The sequence below is a fragment of the Carlito syrichta genome, unplaced genomic scaffold, assembly GCF_000164805.1.
Source record: "Carlito syrichta isolate Samal-C Ts95f unplaced genomic scaffold, Tarsius_syrichta-2.0.1 Scaffold274380, whole genome shotgun sequence".
Taxonomy (NCBI): domain Eukaryota; kingdom Metazoa; phylum Chordata; class Mammalia; order Primates; family Tarsiidae; genus Carlito; species Carlito syrichta.
Window position 1 is genome coordinate 104,345 of NW_007218476.1, and position 19,394 is coordinate 123,738.

The 19,394-nt window shown below is 46.6% G+C and overlaps 1 protein-coding gene across 2 annotated transcripts in view; it reads right to left on the reverse strand.

Moving 5' to 3' along the window:
- Window positions 1-18,964, reverse strand: part of DLGAP2 (DLG associated protein 2) — a 114,743-nt gene extending 95,779 nt beyond the window's left edge. The window contains exons 1-2 of one of the 2 annotated variants that reach the window (XM_008052430.2): window positions 17,948-18,964; window positions 12-223 (exon numbers count right to left, since the gene is read on the reverse strand). In XM_008052430.2, the coding sequence (XP_008050621.1) occupies window positions 12-223; window positions 17,948-18,949 (1,214 nt within the window). In that variant the 5' untranslated portion in view covers window positions 18,950-18,964. The remainder of the gene's footprint in view (window positions 1-11; window positions 224-17,947) is intronic. The other variant, XM_008052431.1, reaches the window with a different exon arrangement.
- Window positions 18,965-19,394: the final 430 nt, after the last annotated feature.

Sequence of the window (19,394 nt, forward strand, 5' to 3'; positions counted from 1 at the left end):
ATCTCTCTTACGTTTGGTGGTCTCCAAGGGGTCGCTGCCCGAGGGACTTCAGCAGCGGCTCGGGTCGGATGGCCGACATGGGTGATGTCTTGGGACTGGAGTCTGACTCCCCGCTCTCCTCATCCCCCATGGCTTTGATGTAGCTTCCGCTCCTCATCCTCCGGCAGGGAATCTCCTCCGCTTTGCCGCCAGGGGGGTACCCTCCCCACTCGTCCTGAGGCACCTGAAGAGAACAGATCCACACACGCGTCATGCTCGCCATGAGAACTGTGCCTGAGCTCTCGGGGGAGCAATTCGCTATAATTCCGTGAAGACATCGCTTTCTATGGTCATTCACCATTTAAAGATAGATGCATAAAAACACACGCTCCTTAGAACTCTGCCATCTGCATCCTTAATTAACATGTATAAAAGTCATAGGTATACGCTATGACAAAAGTGAGAACTGTGAGAAAAGTGGAAGGAGAAAGAAAACATGGGTAATCTCTGAAGCTAGGCTAACATGTAGATTTATTTCCAGGAAACTGAAAAATGAGAAAAATAAAAATAGAAGAAAAAAGGAAAAGAGAAAAAATGAGGAAGAAAATGCCTATATTGTACCATACACGTATTCCTTATTTGAAAGCTAATAAAGGAGAGAGGTTTAACTCTAGAGGCCATACATACTATATCATATATGCAAAATGCCTGTATTCATAGAAGATAAAGGATATTTCCTGTGGCAAAAATACATGCTATGAGATACAATGTTGTGATGTGCACATGATAAACATCTACCTGATACAGACTGACACTGGGCATGTTATACATATACTTGACATAGAATATTATACTGTGCATGTTATATATCTACCTGACATAGAACTGAGCACTGTGCATGTTATACATCTACCGGTATGGAACTAAGCACGGTGCATGTTATATATCTACCTGTATGAAATTGAGCACCGTGTATGTCATATATCTACAAAGAACTGAGCTCTGTGCATGTTATACATCTACCTCTACAAACTCAGCATTGTGCATGTTATACATCTTCCTATATGGAACTGAGCTCCATGTATGTTATATATCTACTGTGCAGAACTAAGCACTGTGCATATTATATATCCACCAGTATGGGTTTGAGCACCGTGAATGATATGTATCTACCTGTACAGAACTGAGCACTGCACATGTTATACATCTACCTGGTCAGAACTAAGCACTGTGCATGTTATATATCTACCTGTACAGAACTTATCACTGTGCATGTCACATATCTACCAGGATGGGTTTGAGCACCGTGTATGTCATGTATCTATCTGCACAGAACTGAGCACTGTGCATGTTACATATCACCAACAATGACCCTACAGGGTGCCCATTCAAAGCTTTTTGTTAAGCTCCAATTTCTGGGCAGACCAGAGTGTACAGGCGATGAGGCAAGTCTGATCTTGGTTTCACCCACTATATGTGAAAGCTGAATTCTACCTTACAACAAGGAAAACCTTGGAACTGAGTGCCATGTTCCCTACAGCTAGGCCTGTTCTATGTTGCTGAGTGCTGGGGCTCCTTTCCCTATGAGTCATTCACTCTGAACAGCTACCTGGAGGCTCTGGACAAAGTTGACTTCATGAGCCTGCTCACATGTGCAGGAGAAAAGAGTACAGCCTGCTGCAGCTGAGTCTAAAGAGCTCTAGAACCATCAAACAGCACAGAGCTCTGCAGTAGGGGAATGGGCACAGCGTGTTCTTCATGCTAGGGAAGAGAAACTCCCAACATACTCTTTATGGAGGAAAACAAATCAACATTGCTCTGGCAGACTTGACAACTTCGTGTTACGGCCAGGACAGGACTGGGCAGCGGGCAGGGAGTATCCTAGGCAGGCAGGGAGTATCCTTCCCACTGATCCTACGTGGCCAGGTGCAGGCGTCCAGACAACACGATGTTCCTCACACCCTTGTGGGTCATGACGCAGTGGGTCACAGCTGTGGCACTCCACTGGTCACCTTTGGGTCATGTGAACTCACAGTGATCCCACCTTAACATGTGGCACACGGACATTCACATGCTGTGGCTAGGAGGGGTTCAAAAGGATGGAAAGTCCCAGGTTCACAATTGTCCTGGCCTTCAAGCGGCCACGAGACACAGGAGGACCCTAATGTAGTGTGGAAACTGGACAGGTGGCGTCTATGGTCCTCTCTGCCAGGTTTTCCTGAAATCTTCATGATCAGGTGCTCTGTGCTGTCTCTGCACAGGTTCAAAGAGGGAAACAAGCCACATGGAGAAGGAACCATGAGGCGTCCATGACCCACCAGGGCAGAAATTGCACAGATATCATTGCAGAGCCATGAACACTGCAGGTAGGGTAAGATCAAGGCTGGGACACACAGCACGTTTGTGGCACATTAACAGTTGAGAAAACAGGCATGAATTTGCCAGTGTTTATTCAAATTTTGTTATGAATTTTGGTTTCACATTTCCTGACAGTGAGGATATTTGAACATGAGGGAAAAAAGTGATTAATGGGGGATAAAGAATGAACATCTCTGGGCATTTAACATTTCTTATCTATCTGTCTTCTTATGAAAAGGCAGGTTTCAACAATCGCACACACACAGATGGCCAGCATGGAGAAGAATGTCAGAAGCAGGCATCTCCCCAGCACGCTAGCCAGGTGCAGGCTCAGGGCAGTTCTCAGAGAACTTCAGACACCCATGCCTTTTGACCTGACAACTTCCTGTCCACAAAGATGTCCTAAGACAAAGCGATCCAGTGCCTGGGACTAGGGGATTATTCATTAGAGAAAAAGGAGAGACAATGACAATACCCTATCACAGGGGATGGCTTAAACTATTTATCACAACTGTACGATGGAGATTTCAGCTGTCTGAAATCATATAGCAGAAGAAGACATATTTAACTATGAAAAGATGTCTATGGGGGAAGCATTGCCTGAGCACAATATACAATCTTTCTCATGCTTTAAAAAAAGCTATGCCTGCCTCATGCACAGGAACAGCTAGACAGATGCAGATAGGGATCATCGCTGGGAGCTGGACTTCTCAATTATTTTTCTTTATGCTTATATTTTCTAAATTTTCCACATGGACCTTTTGCAATTAAAACAAAACCTTATTATTATTTTTTGAGTTGGAGTCTCACTCTGTCGCCCAGGCTGGAGTGTAATGGTACACTCACGACCACTGCAGCCTCAATCTGTTGGGCTCAGGTGATCCTTCTACTTCAGCCTTCCAAGTAGCTGGAACTACAGGCACACACTACCATGCCTGGCTAATTTTTGATTTATTGTTGTGACACGGTCTCGCCAAGTTGCCCAGGCTGGTCTCGAACCCCTGGACTCAGGCAATCCTCTCGCCTCTGCCTCCCAAAGTGCTGGGATTACAGACGTGAGCCACTGTGCTGGCCAAACAACACCTTATTTTTAAAGTAAGAAAAGCCACAGACCTGAGTGACATCACATTTTGGTACAGGAGAAGGACATGAAATGAAGCAGTGCAATTAGGGCAAAGAAGTGGGCACAGGAGGGAGTGTAGAAGGGCCGGAGGTCACACTGGCAGACAGGAGGGGTCCAGATCAGGGAAGACGTCCTGGAGGTGAAGTCTGTGTTCCAATTAGCTTCAGTCTGACCAGCAGAAAGTATAGGCAGAGGCTTGGGCCACCAGCTCCCTGGCTCACAGAAGCTTGCCCCACCCGCTCCTCTGGGAGATTGACGGAGGATGCGGTTATGGGAAGGGAGGCTGAGGCTGGCCGGCGGCAGATGGAGAAGCGGCCCAGCTGCCATCAAAGGAGAGACTCACTTTGGCAGGTTTGCAGGTTTTTTTTTTTTGTGAATTAAAAACATGTTTCCATAAAAAACAAAGTAAAGACATTTCCCCCAGAAGCCTGCAAATTAACTAACAAATGAGACCAGCTTGTATGTTTCTGTTTCTGATTTAAGAAGCCAATTTTGCAGTCTTTGACAGAAGAAATTTCAATACAGAAAGAGTGTCAACCAGAGTCAATTTCAGAGTAAGAATTCAAGCACCAAATACCGACTCCAGAGCATATGTCTGGAGACCATCAAAAGAGCAGAAGAGCGAGCCTAATGCCAGGATGCCTCCATAAGCAAATCTCTCCCCGCTCTGTGCGTGTTCAGAACCCGCGCCCAACGTGAGGGTAGCCAAGTGCACGTTCTGGAGCATCATGTGGCTTCATGGCTTCTAGTGAACGATTTCCCCACCAGCCTCTGCAAATGCAACTTGTGCCTTTGCTGCATTTCCTGGCAATCGATTACCCTAATTACCTGCTTGCAGGTAGTGACGGATGATATTCCTAATTTCTAACAAAAAGGTCTTTTTGTGAGGTCATGTCAGCACTCATTTCGATACCTCCTGCCTCTTGCTTTAGGAATAATTCAAGGTCACATATTTAAATACCCTTTCTTTCTTTCAAGCGGCAGGGCACAGGTGGAAGGGGCAGGATTTCATAATTATATTCGCTTTCAGGAGGTGAATCTGAGGAAGAATGTTATCACCCAGAGCTGTGTCTTCCCTGAGGGAAGTGTCTTCCTCATTCTTCCAGGTTTCAGCGTGTGTTTCAAATGCACACAGAGCGCACCAGCCACTGGGTCAGATGAGATCCAGATGGCCAGGCTCTGGCATTCCAGATTTTTATGGCCAATGATGACTGAGGGTTCTAGAAGGGTGCCCTCCAGAGTCACTTGGAGACCCCACTGGGGCAGACTCTACCGCCCCCCCCCAGGGAGCATGATGAGATGCAGGGCCCAGTGACTGATGCTAGCTTTTGGGAAACCAATCACACAGCAATCCCACCCAGTCCTGCTGGTTTCCGAAGGTCAGTTTTTCTCTCCATAATTATCTGAGCCTTGGACCTAACTCGGGCTTTGCATCTAAATCTGTCTTTCTGCGTCTTTTTTTTAAAGCTGGAGTCTTACTCTGCTGCCCAGACTTTGATTCATGTGACTAGTCTCCTTGGACCTGCTCTGTTTCTCTCACCCTTGTGCTGTACTTAGGAAAGGAGGTCACAGGCTCACACAGCCCGAGAGACTCCTCCATTGAATGGCAGGCATGAACCTCACTTGCCCAGGGCCCCTCAGGGTGGCATGCCCATGACACCTCAGGCCTCATTCAGGACCACGGGGCCCATTTCTGGCTGCCGATGGATCATGGATGTGTCTCTCCAGGGCATACCCTTAGCAGGAGAGAACTGTCTTCCTCAAGATGGTACCCCAGGAAGGAGACGTGTAATGGCCTGAACTGTGTTCCCTTAGTTCTTATGCTAAAGCCCTAAACTTCAGGATCTTGGGATGTGACTTTGTTTGAAGACAAGGTCTTTATAGAGGTGGTTAAACTAAAATGGAGTCCTTAGGGTGGGTCCTGATCCTATGTGACTGGTGTCCTAGAAGAAGAGATGAGGACGCAGGCGTACACAGAAGATGGCGAGGGACTTCCAGCATCTGGGTCGTGAGAAGATAAATGTGGTTTAGATCACCCAGGCTGTGGTACTTGTTACAGTAGCTTGAGCTGCACCATACGGGGCTGATGGGCACGAAGGCAAAAAGGACCACTCCTCTGCCTCGGTTCCAGATCCCTGGAGTTCACACAGCTCCCGAGATCCCTGTGGAGTCAACCAGGGCATCTACTGCTCTCCCCCTCTTCATGTGCCCACCCAACTTCCTCGCTCCTGCAGTGGTGCTTCTTCTTGGAGTGTACACCCTGCAGTCCATCAGCACATGTCTCATTCAGAGGATGTATTCACAGGACTCTGAGGGAGGACAGGTAGGCACAATCATATATTTATTTCCATGAGAAAAACCCCTAGTGAGCGTCTAAGTCTCTCCCAAGGCTGCAAAGCTCCCAGAAGCAAGATGTGACCCAAGTCTCTCTTGTACCAAGTCTCACACTCTTTGGATTACACCAGTGGTTCTCGACCCGGGTAATCCTGCCCCAGAGGACATTTGACAACCTCTGGAGACATGTTTGGCTGTCAAGTAATGGGGGTGCTCCTTGTAGCCAGTGGGTGAGCCTGGGATGCTGTCCAATGCCCTCAGGTCACGAGATAGACTCACAAAATAGACTTCCAGTTTGAATGCCAGCATAACTCAGTTTGAGAGAGGCAAGTGCATGACCAGGTCTGCTGCATCTCAGCAGGAGAAATAGTTCTTCTGCTACTCCAACCGGTTCTGGAGTCCCAGGGACAAATCTGCTTGGTGGGGAGTCCTTGCCTGTGTGTTTGTTCTCATTTTTCTCTGACCACCGAGCCAATGGCTGGGGTGAGGGTTCAACTACCCACTGCATTTTCTTAAGACTGAATGTGATCCTCCTTCATTCTTTAACACCACGATGGACAAGGGGATGGCCTTGCATTGTAGGTCCCTGGTCTAGTCTCCAGCACAGTCTCTAGTCCTGCTGTATCTTTGGGTTGGGGTCAGCCCTTCCATGATCACTCATGGACTAGCACTGGGTGGGCCACCAAGTCCAACAGGTGGGAGACACCGATTTGAGGGGACAAGGAGTTCTGGTGTATCCCATTGGTCTGGAGGGGAGAAGAACAGAGGCAGGATCCTGCCTGCCACACATGCACATGAGCAGAGCCTTGCATTCCCAATGGAGGACACCATGTCCAGGAGAGAGTGACCACTCTGTGACACATGTGGCATGAAGGAGGACAGTCCTTCAAAGGACCCAAGAGCATAGATCACAGGGCCTTCTTATCCCATCACATTAGATCTCTGCTTTTCTGTAGTAAGTATTCATAATGGTCATTTAGTCATGTGTAGACATCTCATTCTTACCTGGTAAACTTGAATAAAATAGAACATTTATCCATCCAATATACGTTTATATGACTTATGATTTTCAAGGTGCTTTGATGTTCACTCTCTTGACTCTAGCCACAAACTCTGAGGCATAGAGGATTCATGAGGTAGTTTACTAGACTCAAGGATGGCTAAAACTAGACATCCTTTCCCCAAAAGATTTCAACAAACATTGCTTGAATGTCTACTGCAGGGAGGAGAACATAAATACTGAGATGGTGTCACTGAAATGAGACATAACAAGACAATCTCCCAGAACTGTTAAGCCAAGTCCCAGGAAAATGGGGAGGGGTGTTATAGGAGGCATCTAGCCAGGCAGATGATGAGTGCCTTGTGTAATCCAGAGGCTCATAGCCCACAGACACTGATCCCAAAGTTTTTTCATGCTGGCCCCAGATTCCACGGGTGAGCTCAGTGAGTGTTGGTAAGATCCCCAGTGATGCCCTCTGGGATGTTTCTCAAACCAGTGGGAGAATGGGACGGGGCCTGAGGGAGAGCAATCCTTGGGAGGAACACCTCACAGTGTGGGGCTTTGTGGTCAGGGAAAGAGGGGATCTGAGCCAGAGGAAGGGGATATGGAGAGGAGAGAGAGAGAGAGAGAGAGAGAGAGAGAGAGAGAGAGAGAGAGAGAGAGAGAGAGAGAGAATGTGTGTGTGGTGATGGGGCACACATCCACTCGTGGTTCTGATGGGAGGCCACTACTTCATCTTACAAGAGGAATTTTAGGGCAAATAGACGGCAAATGGGAAAGTTATAGGCCACACATTAGTAAATACCATGGGGATTCAGACCACAAGTGTCAAAGATTGCAGAAAGGAATCTTGGCTGTAAGTCTGGGTTCAAAGTGGTTTCAAAGGAGATCAGAAGTTCCTCCCTACAACCAACTGATCTTTAACAAAGTTGACAAAAATATCCAGTAAGCAGTGCTGAGAAAATTGGAAGGTATATGCAGAATAATGAAACTGGACCCCATCTCTCACCATATTAAAAAAAAAACTAAAGATAAATTAAAGACTTAAATGTAACACTGGAAACTTTAAAAAATTCTAGAAGAGCCGGGCTCGGTGACTCAGCCTGTAATCCTGCACCTTTGGGAGGCTGAGGTGAGTGGATTGCCTGAGTCCGCGGGTTCGAGACCCGCCTGGGCAACTTGGCGAGACCTCATCTCTACAATAAATTAAAAAAAGATTAGCCGGGCGTGGTAGCGCATGCCTGTAGTTCCAGCTACTTGGAAGGCTGAGGCGGAAGGATCGTTGGAGCCCAGCAGGTTGAGGCTGCGGTGGCCGGGAGCGGCCACTGCACTGCAGTCTGGGTGACAGAGTGAGACTCCAACTCAAAAAAAAAAAAAAAAAAAATCTAGAAGAAAACAAAGGAAAAATTCTTCTGAACAATGGCCTGGTCAAAGATTTTGCGACCAAGTCCTCAAAAACAAATGCAACAAAACAAAAATAGATAAATGGGGCTTGAATTAAAAAGCTTCTGTGCAGCAAAAGATATAATCAACAGAGTAAACAGACAACTGTTGAATGGGAGAAAATATCAGCAAACTGTGCATCCAACAAAAGACTGATATCCAGACCCCACAAAAAACTCAATAAGAAAAAACTAAATAACCCCACATTACAAAGTGGACAAAGGACATGAACAGACATTTCTCAGAAGAAGACTCAGGAGTGGCCAGTAAACATATGAAAAATGCTCAACATCACTGATCTTCAGATAAATGCAAATTAAACCACATGAGATGCCATTTCACACCAGCCAGAATGGCTATCATTAAAAAGAAAAAGCAAAACAAAACAAAAACAGATGTTGGTGAGGTTGCAGAGAAAACAGAACCCTCATACACTGCTGGTGGGATTGTAAATTAATTCAACCCCTATGGAAAACAGTATGGAGATTTCTCAAAAATCTAAGAATAGAACTACAATTTAATGCAGCAATCCCACTACTGTCTATTTACCCAAAGGAAAATAAATCTTTATATTAGATTTCTGTATTGTATGCCCTTTGCCACATTATTCACAAAAGTAAAGACATGGAATCAACCCAGTTGATTCTATGTCTGGCAGTGATGGACCCAGTTGATTCCATGTCTGTCAGTGATGGTAAAAAAATGTGACACACACACACACACACACACACACACACACACACCATGGAATACTACACAGTCATAAAGAAGAATGAAATCATGTCTTTTGTAGCCATGTGGATGGAGCTGGCAGCCATTATCCTTAGAGAAATAACTAAGAAACAGAAAAGAAAACACTGCATGTTCTAACTTATGTGTACACATGGGTATACACAGACATAAAGATGGAAACATGGGACACGAAAAGGGGGAAGAGTGGGTGGGGGATGAGGCTTGAAAGATTGCTTATTATTTTTATTTTTTACATCCATAGGTTTACCAAAGGTTGCCTTTAATACCAATATTTCTTTTATTTAATTATTTATTGTAAAGATGTGGGGTACAATTCAGGGTTTGGTATATAAACATTGATCATGCAGGTACCCTTGTTGATGAGGCATGCCCCTCCCTCCCTCAACAGTTTCCCTCAACTGCCAATCCCACCCCCCCGACAGTTTTCCACTACTGCCAATTGCTTTCTTATAGCGTTGTAATTGCTCAAGGTCAGCTTATGAGTGAGAACATATGGAACTCAATTCTTTGTTTCTGTGATAAATCACTGAGTATGATTGACTCCAAATCCATTCAAGTTGCTGCAAAGTCCATATATTTGTCCTTCTTTATGGTTGCATAATATTCCATTGTGTATATGTACCACTTTTTTTTATCCAGTCCAGCTTCGATGGGCAACACGGTTGGTTCCATGTTTTTGCTATTGTGAATAGAGCTACAACAAACATACGTGTGCAGGTAGAAAGATTACTTATTAATTTATACGAACTTCACAGCAACTTGGATAGGCTTACAGTGTATAATACTGAGTGATCTATCATAGAAACAAAGAACTGAGTATCACAAGTTCACATACATAAGTGGACCTTGAACAATTATCATAATACTGTAAGAAAAGGATTGGCAGTAGTGGGAAACTGCCGGGTGGGGGGTGGGGAGTGGGATGGGGTGGGATTGGCAGTAGTGGGAATCTGGTGGGGGAGGTTGAGGCTCTCCTCATCAACAAGGGTACCTGCATAAGGAACATTTGTATACCTAGCCCTGAACTGTACCCTATGTCTTTAAAATAAAAAAGATTTTAAAAAAGAGAAAGATTACCTATTGGGTACCATGCTTACCATTTGGGTGATAGGCCCACTAGAAGCCCAAGCCTCCCCACTATGTAGTATGTCCATGTAACACATCTGCACATGTACCCCTTGAATCTAAAATGAAAATATTTAAAAAAGGAAGTTCCTTCCTGCCTTGATGCTTCAGTACAGGTTTGGAGTGAGGAATGACTACAGTGCAACTTCCCTGTCACTAGAGGGTCCACAAGCAAATCCAGGAGCCGTTGAAAGCTAACGCCTTCTTTGCCAGTTGTACACATGGCACCTGGAGTGGCGTGCAGCCAAGCCAGCCATGTGGGTGTCTATCCTGTGAGGCCTGACTGGCCGTGTGGGTATCCATCCTGTGAGGCATCAGTATCCCTTAGGACAGGAGCCTTCCTTTCCAGCTGTGCACATGCACCTGGGGCAGCGTGCAGCCAGGCCGGCCAGGCCAGGTGTCTAGCCCATGAGAGCCAGCTGGCCTTGTGGGTATCCATCCTGTGAGGCATCAGTGCTCCTCAGGACAGGAGCCCAATTAAAACTGTGAATGCAGGCAAGTTTCCCGAGAAGCTTGTCAGAACCACAGGTTTTCTGGAGTTGGAAGTACTTTAGAGGCTGCGATGCGACCTTCCTGGAAATGTGGGGACACAGTGGAGCAGAGGGGCCAGGGTCTCAGTGCCTCCTTCCCCCACAGTTTTGGAGCACCGGATATCTCAGTGGCTGGATAGTCACCATAGAAGTAAGTGTCCTCTGGGCACGGTAGGACACATGCATGTCCTCATGAGTCTTTACTTTGAGTGTGAGACTAAGCAGAGTATGAGGCTTGGGTCTTGATGGGGAGAAGATCACAGACTGCAGAACCCCTCAATAAAGACCATGGCAGAGATTGGGGAGATGTATGCGAGAAGGCTACAAATAGGCAGTGTCACAGAGGCAGCTGGGCAGGCCTCGCAGAGAAGGTCAGAGGCGGTCCAAGTCCCCACAGACCACACACTCCACTTGCAGCTGGAATTCTGTTTTCACGCAGGCCTACGCAGTTCTCCAAAGGCTTATTGTAGAAACAAAAAAAAAAACCAGGATCTGGTTCTATTTCATAAAAGATGGAGGGTTTTTCCAAACTACACCATGTAGGACTACCTGTTGGAAAAATGCAGCTGGGAGAGCCAGCATGGTTAAGATATGTGTTTGTGCCCAACTGGAAACTTCACGTGTGTCATGCTGAACATCCAGCTGCCTCCGAAGGCAGGAATCAGCACAATTGCAGAACAGAGTTTAAAGGTCTTCTGACAAATGGCTGCAGAGACTGATCAGTGCCCAGCGTGAGACACAGCTGAGAGCAGGATCAGCGCCCCGTCTGGGACATGGCAGGAGGGGCAGGGAGTAGGGAGTCCTGAAACAATGTCAAATGTGGAGATGCTTCCATTGCTTGGCATTTCTGTCCCACTCTGTTCCCCTCTCTGCCTTTTCCTCCTTTTGTCAAGATGGACAAGCTTCACATGGAAAAAGTCAAACAAACTCTTGCACGTGAACACAGTGGGATATCTCAAACAAAATGGCAGCTCAGAAAGCCTGAGTTGTCCCCTCTTCACCAGGAGGGACCCGGCTAAGGCTGGGCCAGGACAACGGCAGGTCTCCACCTTCCTGGTCACAGGGAGGACAGGAGTAAGAGGAGGCATGTGGGGGACAGAGACAGAGGGGTGGGGCTGCCCAGGTCTCTGTAGGAGAGGACAAGAGGCCCACTGTCCCTCCATCTGATCGGCGTCTGTGAGCTCTCCCAGACCAGATGCAGGTGTTTCTTCCTGTCTCTGTGTCCCTAGAACCTTCCATTCCACCCAACATGGTGAGCCCATTGGACCCTGTGCTGAGCTGCAGAGAATCCCTTGCCCACATTTGAACATTGTTCATTGAAAACTTGACCTCAGATGCTGTGTCTGCTGATACGGACAATGTGAAAACAAGAGCTCTGTGAAAGAGTGGTGTAGGGCCAAAACTGTCTTTAGTTTTATTTATTGTCTATTTTGACCCACTTAAACAACAGAAAATCTTCCTTTAATGTTTAACAACATATGAGCGGGGACCTCCAAAAGTGGATTTATGTTTTGATGGGGGGGCCCCTTTAGTATAGGCTTCCTCACTAGGTAAGTGTTCTAGGAACCCATTGGCATCAGTGAACCAGCTAGCTTTGTTGTGAGAGGCTGTGTTCAGCTTCAAGGAATTTTGGGGGAGATTCTTTCAACCTGTTTGCCTACTTCATGATGGGTGATTTGCAAGTGCACCTGCCCATACCACGCTGAATGTTCAGTAGTTTTTGACCAAAAGCAGCATAACCCCTGCACCCCACCATCTCTATTCCCTTGATCTCAACCCGAGTGACTTTGTTTTGTTTCCCTGGATGGCAAAAGTTCTCAAAAGGAAACGTTTTGCAGATGTGGAAGAGGTGAAATAAAAAGAGGTAGAAGCACTAACAGGTATCAAAATTGACAAGTTCAAAAACCTGTTTTGAGCAGTGGAAAAAGTGTCATGAAAGGTGTATTCCATCGAATGAATTATACTTTGAAGGTGGCCGAAGTTTAAACATGTAACAATAAATATACAATTTTTTATAAAAAAATTCTGTTTGGGGGGGATCCTCCCCTTGTATGCTATATAAACCAAAGGGGAAAACACAAAGTAATCCTTTGTTCAGCTGCAAACCTCTCTAGTTCTGTGTGAAAAAATGAATACAGTACATCTCCTACAAACAAATGAGTTCCATTCTGAGAGTGCATTTGTAAGTTCAATTTGTTCTTAAGTCCAACAAAGTTAGCCTTGGTTCCCAACTAGCACAATGAGCTATACAGTGCCAGCTACATCACTGCTGCTTTTATACTTGCTTCTGAACATCCTGGGCTTGAAATAAAGATACTGTAGTGCTGTGTTCTACAGAGCACCGTACAGCAAAGTACACAAAAGCACAACCATTTGTAGAGGATGCATACACATAACAACGTATGCCAGACACGGGAACTGACTTATGTGATTAGACATGCAAACACACATTTGTAACTTTGAAAATTCTCAACTTGAAGGCTTGTATGTGGTGGACTTACTGTGGAGCTCATGAACATTTATGTCTCCCTCCTTAGTCTTTTAAATCTTACTCTTAGAGTAGCACCTATACATTCTTGTAATTCCCCTCTGTTCTGGTTGTGAAATGAAATCTGGGCTTGTGAGGAGTCAGGAACCTGTGGCATTCCCCCAGAAACCCTAACACAATTGACAGCAGGGAGCAGTCCATGAGGACATCTTTGAAAATGCTGGCATAAATTCATTCCTGTCCTGGGACAAAAACAGCCCAAGGAGATGCACACGATTCATGGAGTTCATCTCCACAAATATTTTGGCAGGTGTTCTTGTGGTGACCGAAGAGGGCCAGAGGGGCAGAGGGGAGTTGCATCCCCAAGGGAGTGGGAGAGAAGGAGAGGGAGCCCGGGAACTGTATCCCCAAGGGATGGGAGAGGGGGAGAAGAGGAGAGAGTCAGGGAGCTGCAGCCCCAAGGGGTGGGAGAATAGGAGAAGGGGAGAAAGTCACAGAGCTGCATCCTCAAGGGGTGGGAGAGGGGGAGAAGGGAAGAGAGTCAGGGAGCTGCATCCCCAAGGGGTAGGAGAGGAGAAGGGGAGAGAGTCATAGAGCGAGTCACTGGGAAGAAACGCCCTCGAGTGAGACTCCACAAAAGTCACTGCTGTTCCCAGAGCTGCCTGGTCGTCCTTCTGGGCAGTGGTCCCCAAAGTCAGCACAGTGACATCATCTCAGTAGACACTGTGAAAGTAGGCTGGTGACTGAGGAAGGTGCTACACTTCAGGAGGGACACACAGGGGCCATCACTTCTGGGAAACCGAGGTGCCATTGGTGGGGTAGGGTGTGAGTGGATGGCAGGGCGTGGTGATGCTTTCTCCTTCCTTTCTGGTCCTAGTTTTGGCATCGTTGACTACGAGGAGATCTTTTCACAGGGTCAAATCACAGCTTGTCATCTTTTACAGGTTGCTATAAAGGATCGTAGTGCTTTGAAGTCTGGAAAATGCGTTTTGTTAGGACAACAGCTTGACTGATCCACTCTCACCTGCACCAGCCCCTGCCTTGCTGGGTCGCCCAAGCTGGGAGGGGCAGTGGGGAGAAGAGAAGGGGGAGGGTTGACATAGTTTCTGCCCTCAGGGCTCATAGAGGCTTACTGAGAAATGTGAGCGATGAGCATAAGATATTTAGTGGCTAACACTCGTACACCATCGAGAGGGTGTGGGGCAGGGAACCCCTAGAGCTCCAGCTGACTACAGACCTAAGTTCCAGGGCCAGAGGAACATCTGAATGGCCCACAGAAGGAATGCAGATGGTGGGAAATGATCAGACCAGGAACTGGTTCAAAAACCAAAAAATAAAAAATAAAAAGGGAGGAAAAGAGAAACTAAATGGAACCTATAGACTAGAAGATTTTTTTTTTTTGAGAATTTTAGATTTTAGTTTTATTATTTATGAAATAAAGCAAGAGGACTAATGAGTTGACAGCTACAATAATGCCTTACCCCACCCCCCCACCCCCACAATTCCATCACACATCTCTGCAATCATTCCCTTATGTGACTAGAAGATTTTTAAAGAGACCAATCAACCCATTGCCACATAGGCCCCTTTCTGGATCCTGATTAAAAAAAATAAAAAGCTGCTAAAAAGAGATTGTGAGCCCTCAGGGGAATTTGGATATTGACTAGATAGGCATTTGGAAATATTGAAGAGTTATTCTTTTTTAAGTGTTTGATAATGTATTGTAGTTATGTTTCAAAAACTAAGTTCTTATTTTTCAGTGTAGATCTCTCAGAGCTAAATACAGGGATATTTACAGCTGCAATTCCATGATGCTGGGATTTGTTTCAACCTATCCCAAGGGGTGGGCACAGATGGAAGAAGGTTGGCTGTGGACTGGTAGGTCTTGAAAATGGGTGACAGGTGTTTGGGATTCACCTTTGTATATGATTGGCATTTCCCATAATTATACCATTGAACAGCTGTTGGAGGCAGAGAACGAGTGCTTAATGGGGAGAGTGGGCAGAAGATTCTTCAGAGAGAAAGCGGGCCCGGGGGCCAGAGCCCTGCAGGAAGGTGTGGTGAGGGCTGGTGGACAGGGCCGGGCTTTGGGGGCCCAAACACCATGTTTGGAGTATCATTCTGACATGCTCAAGAAACACTGAACTACTGATCCCAGGTACCCCAGCAGAAAAAAACAAGAATGCTTTGCTTCTGTGGTCATGAAGAGGAACCCCAATTCTACCTACCAAACTCCTTTAGATAAGTAGAGATAAATTTAACACCTGGATACTATAGGGTTTGCCAACTGATGCAAAATGAAGAGGAACCCCAATTCTACCTACCAAACTCCTTTAAATAAGTAGAGATAAATTTAACATTTGGGTACCATAGGGTTTGCCAACTGACGCAAAATGTTAGCCTCTTCCATTGCCATAAAAATAATATTTCATCCAACTACCAGTTTGTCTCTCTGGATAAATGTGTCTATAAAAGCAATTTGGTTAACATTTCCATCCCAAACAGAACCATTGAGACATGGACAAGGTACCAGGACAGCAGGTGCTGAGGAAATGATTTGTCACCATGTGACTCCTGCAAAGACTCATAGTTATTTATCTGCCCCCTTAACTGACTGCCTGATGACTCAGAGAGCTATTACTTGCTATTCTATGAAGATTTCTCTACCCCCACGCCTGGCCTACAGCAACTGCTCTCAGGCAAGCAGAAGCAATGTGTGAATTGGGACAGATATTTTACACACACACACACACACACACACACACACACACACACACACACACACACACGACTTTCAAATTTTGCCCATAACACCACTGTCTGCTGGAAGTCACTCTAGAGACATCCTAAAAAGGTGTAGGTGTCTTCCAGGGATCCGAAGCCTCCATCAGTATACTCAGTGATGGGATTCAGAGATAGCCATGGAAATTACATAACATAGAGAATTTCATAGTATGCCACCTCTACCAATCCACAGTCTTTGTTTATGCCATTGGTAAATTCATTTAATCTACACTGCAGAGAAACAGACCCATTTTCATAAGCAGACTTGTTGTTATGAGGCTTAAAGACATGATTGTTAGGTATGGGAAGTGAACTGATTAAAGCCACGGGCCCATTTCCATCAGGCCAAAGCATCAGCTTTCAAATGAAAAAACATTAACGCAGGTTTATGTATGAGGAGGGACCCCAAAACCCCAGAATTTGTTTATTAAAATATTGTGTACCTATTCTTACATGTTTAAACTTCAGTCACCTTCAGAGTACTCTCCAGCTGATGCAATATACCTATTGAGAGGTTTTTTCCTCTGCCCAAAAGTTTTTGACCTCGTCCATTTTGATGCTAAACTTTTAGTGCTTCTGCCATTTTTGTTTCACCTCTTCCACGTTGGCAAAATATTTCCCTTTGAGGACTTTTTTCATCCGGGGAAACAAAAGACAGTTGCTCAGGTGAGACGAATGGGGAGGGTGGGGCATGGGGGTCATGCTGTTTTGGGTAAAAAAATACTGAATGCTTAGCATGACATGGGCAAGTTACATTGTTATGATGGAAGAACCAGTCACCTGTTTGCCGCAGAAAGAATCACTGAAGCTGAACGCAGCCTCTCACAACAATGCTCACTGATACACTGATGCCAATGGCTTCCTAGAACACCCACCTTCCAATGAATAATTCTTTTTTAGGGTGGTGCCTCCTTGCATTTTTGTTGCTGTTGCTATCTTCTGCAGCCTTAACAGCATTAAAAAAATGGGTCACTGACTTTAGAGTGATGGTTCAAAGGAGGAATTAAGATGCCTCAAGGGCCTTCCTAGAGTGGGCCAACATCATGTGTGACATTTTCCTGTCAGTACTGGGGTGTGACCCTGTGTACTATTCACGAAATCAAGACACGTATTCAGCCTGTGTACCTGTCCATGAACGAATAAAGAAAGTGTGGAATACATACACCGTAGAATATTATTCAGCCTTAAAAAGAAGGAAATTCTGTCATTTGTGCAACGCGGGAAAACCTGGAGGACATATGTTGAGTTAAATAAGCCAGGCTCAGAAAGACAGATACTGTGTGGGACCTATAAAATTTGAACTCATAGGATCAAAGAGCAGAGCGATGGCTGCTAGGGGCTGGGATGGGAGGAACTGAGGAGATGTGGGCCTAAGGACAACATTTTAGTGAGACAGGAGAAGTAAGTTCAAGAGATCTCTTGGACATCATGGGAACTACAGTTAATAATGTATCACTTACCTGAAAATCGCTAAGAGAGCAGATTTTAAGTGTTCTCACCACAGAAGATAAGTGTGTGAGATAAGCATATTTTAATGAATTCAGGTTAGCCATTCCACAAATGTGAGCATTTCTTTTCTTTTTTTTAATTTGGGGTTTCATCCTGTAATCCAGGCTGGAGTGCAGTGGCACAATCATGGCTCACCGCAGCCTTGACCTCCTGGGCTCAGGCGACCCTTCTGTTTCAGCCTTCCGAGTAGCTGGGACTACAGGCATGTGCCACCACACCCGGCTAATTTTTAAAATTTTTTGTAGAGATGAAATTTTCGCTATGTTGCCCAGGCTGGTCTCAAATTCCTGGGTTCGAGCAATCCTCCTGCCTTGGCCTCCCAAAGTGTCGGGATTATAGCTGTGAGCCATTTTTTTCATTGTGCCCAGCCGAATGTGTGCATTGCAAAGCATCCCATAACATACACCACCAATTTATACCTTCCTTATTGGTCAATCCTATAATAATAACGCCTAAGCCCCCCGTGCTGAGAGGGTGACCAGGGACTCCCTACCTGGAGATAGTGACCAGGGACTCCCTACCTGGAGGTAGTGGCACGGCCTCAAGGAAGGCTTGAGGTCCTGGTGCATCAGGGGCTTGTCCAGGTTCAGCGAGCTCTTGCGGTAGGCCTCCTTGGCCTGGCTGACCGTGAGCGTGGACCAGGAGCTGCGCTTCATATACTTGGCATCGGGTGTCAGAGCCAAGCCCTCGCAGGCCGAGCACTTGACATCATTGTTGCTTTTGGAAGTCTTCAGGGAGAGGTCCCCGAAGGGGCTCTGCAGCGCGTCGGGGTAGCAGTGGGCGAGGGGGTCCATGTGGTGCCTGTTCAGCACGCCGGGTGTGCGGTAGGTGCTGTCACTGTCCAGGTTGTCATCCGAGCTCCACCAGCTGCTCATGCCCGACCTGTGCTTGCTTTCTGGCTTGCGCTCCTTGCTCTTGCTCCTCTTGCCATGCTTGGCATGGTGACCATGATGGTGGTCATCTGCCCGGCCTTCCCCCTTGGTCCCGTTGACATTGCTCTTGGAGGAGCCCTCCAGTGAGTGTGACTTGGTGAACAGCTTCTGCACGGAGTGGACCAGGTGCCGGATCCTCCCAGGGCTCTCACTGCGCTGTTCTGCCGTGGTCGATGCCCGCTGGTACTGCAGAGTGTGGAACCCATCCCTGTGCCTGGGAAGCTGCTTCTCAAACTGGTCCAGGAGATTGGCCGGGATGCGGTTGATCTTGGTGCCTGCATGGGCCGTGGCACAGTCGTCGCGCGTGTCATAGTGCGAGCTGTAGTGCATGCGGGGGAAGGTGCTGCTGGACACGTGGTCGCCCAGCATCACTGGCATGACCATGCACTCCGAGTGCACAGAGCTGCGTGGCGAGCAGCGGTGGTGCTCCACCGGGCAGCCATCGGGTGGGCTGAGCAGGTAGGACGGCCGCACCTCCTGCCCATGGTGGAGGTGGTCGTGCGTGTGGTCGCAGTCCTCGGGGGGTGGCAGGCCGCACGTGTGCGCGGAGCACAGCTGAGGCTGGGTCCGGCTGGTGGAGAGTCCTTTCATATTCCTAGGGGCAGGCGAGTACCTCTCCTCATTGAAGTGTTGCGTCGGTGACCATGAGTACTGCTGGTCTGTGGGAAACAGAGAGACGGCATTGAATACCAGGTCCATGGCAGGAGGCCCCAGGGACTGAGGAAACGGAACATGTGACACCCCCTCCTCACCGAGAATATCTTAATTCCTGTAGTCAGTGTCCATTTTTGGACAGGGCATCCAGTAAGACAGCCATGACTTTAGAGCTCATTGCTCCAAAGAATGAGGCTATAAGAAGAGGAAGTACTGTTGTTCCCAAATGATGTAACACAATGACAAGTATTTAATGTCTATTTGGTTCATCAGGGCTCTTGACAGCTAGATGTATGGCATTAAATAAATAAATGATTTCGGGGAATATTAGTTTTGTAGATCAGCTTAAGAAATTTGAAAAATAGCATCCTGGTACCTCATG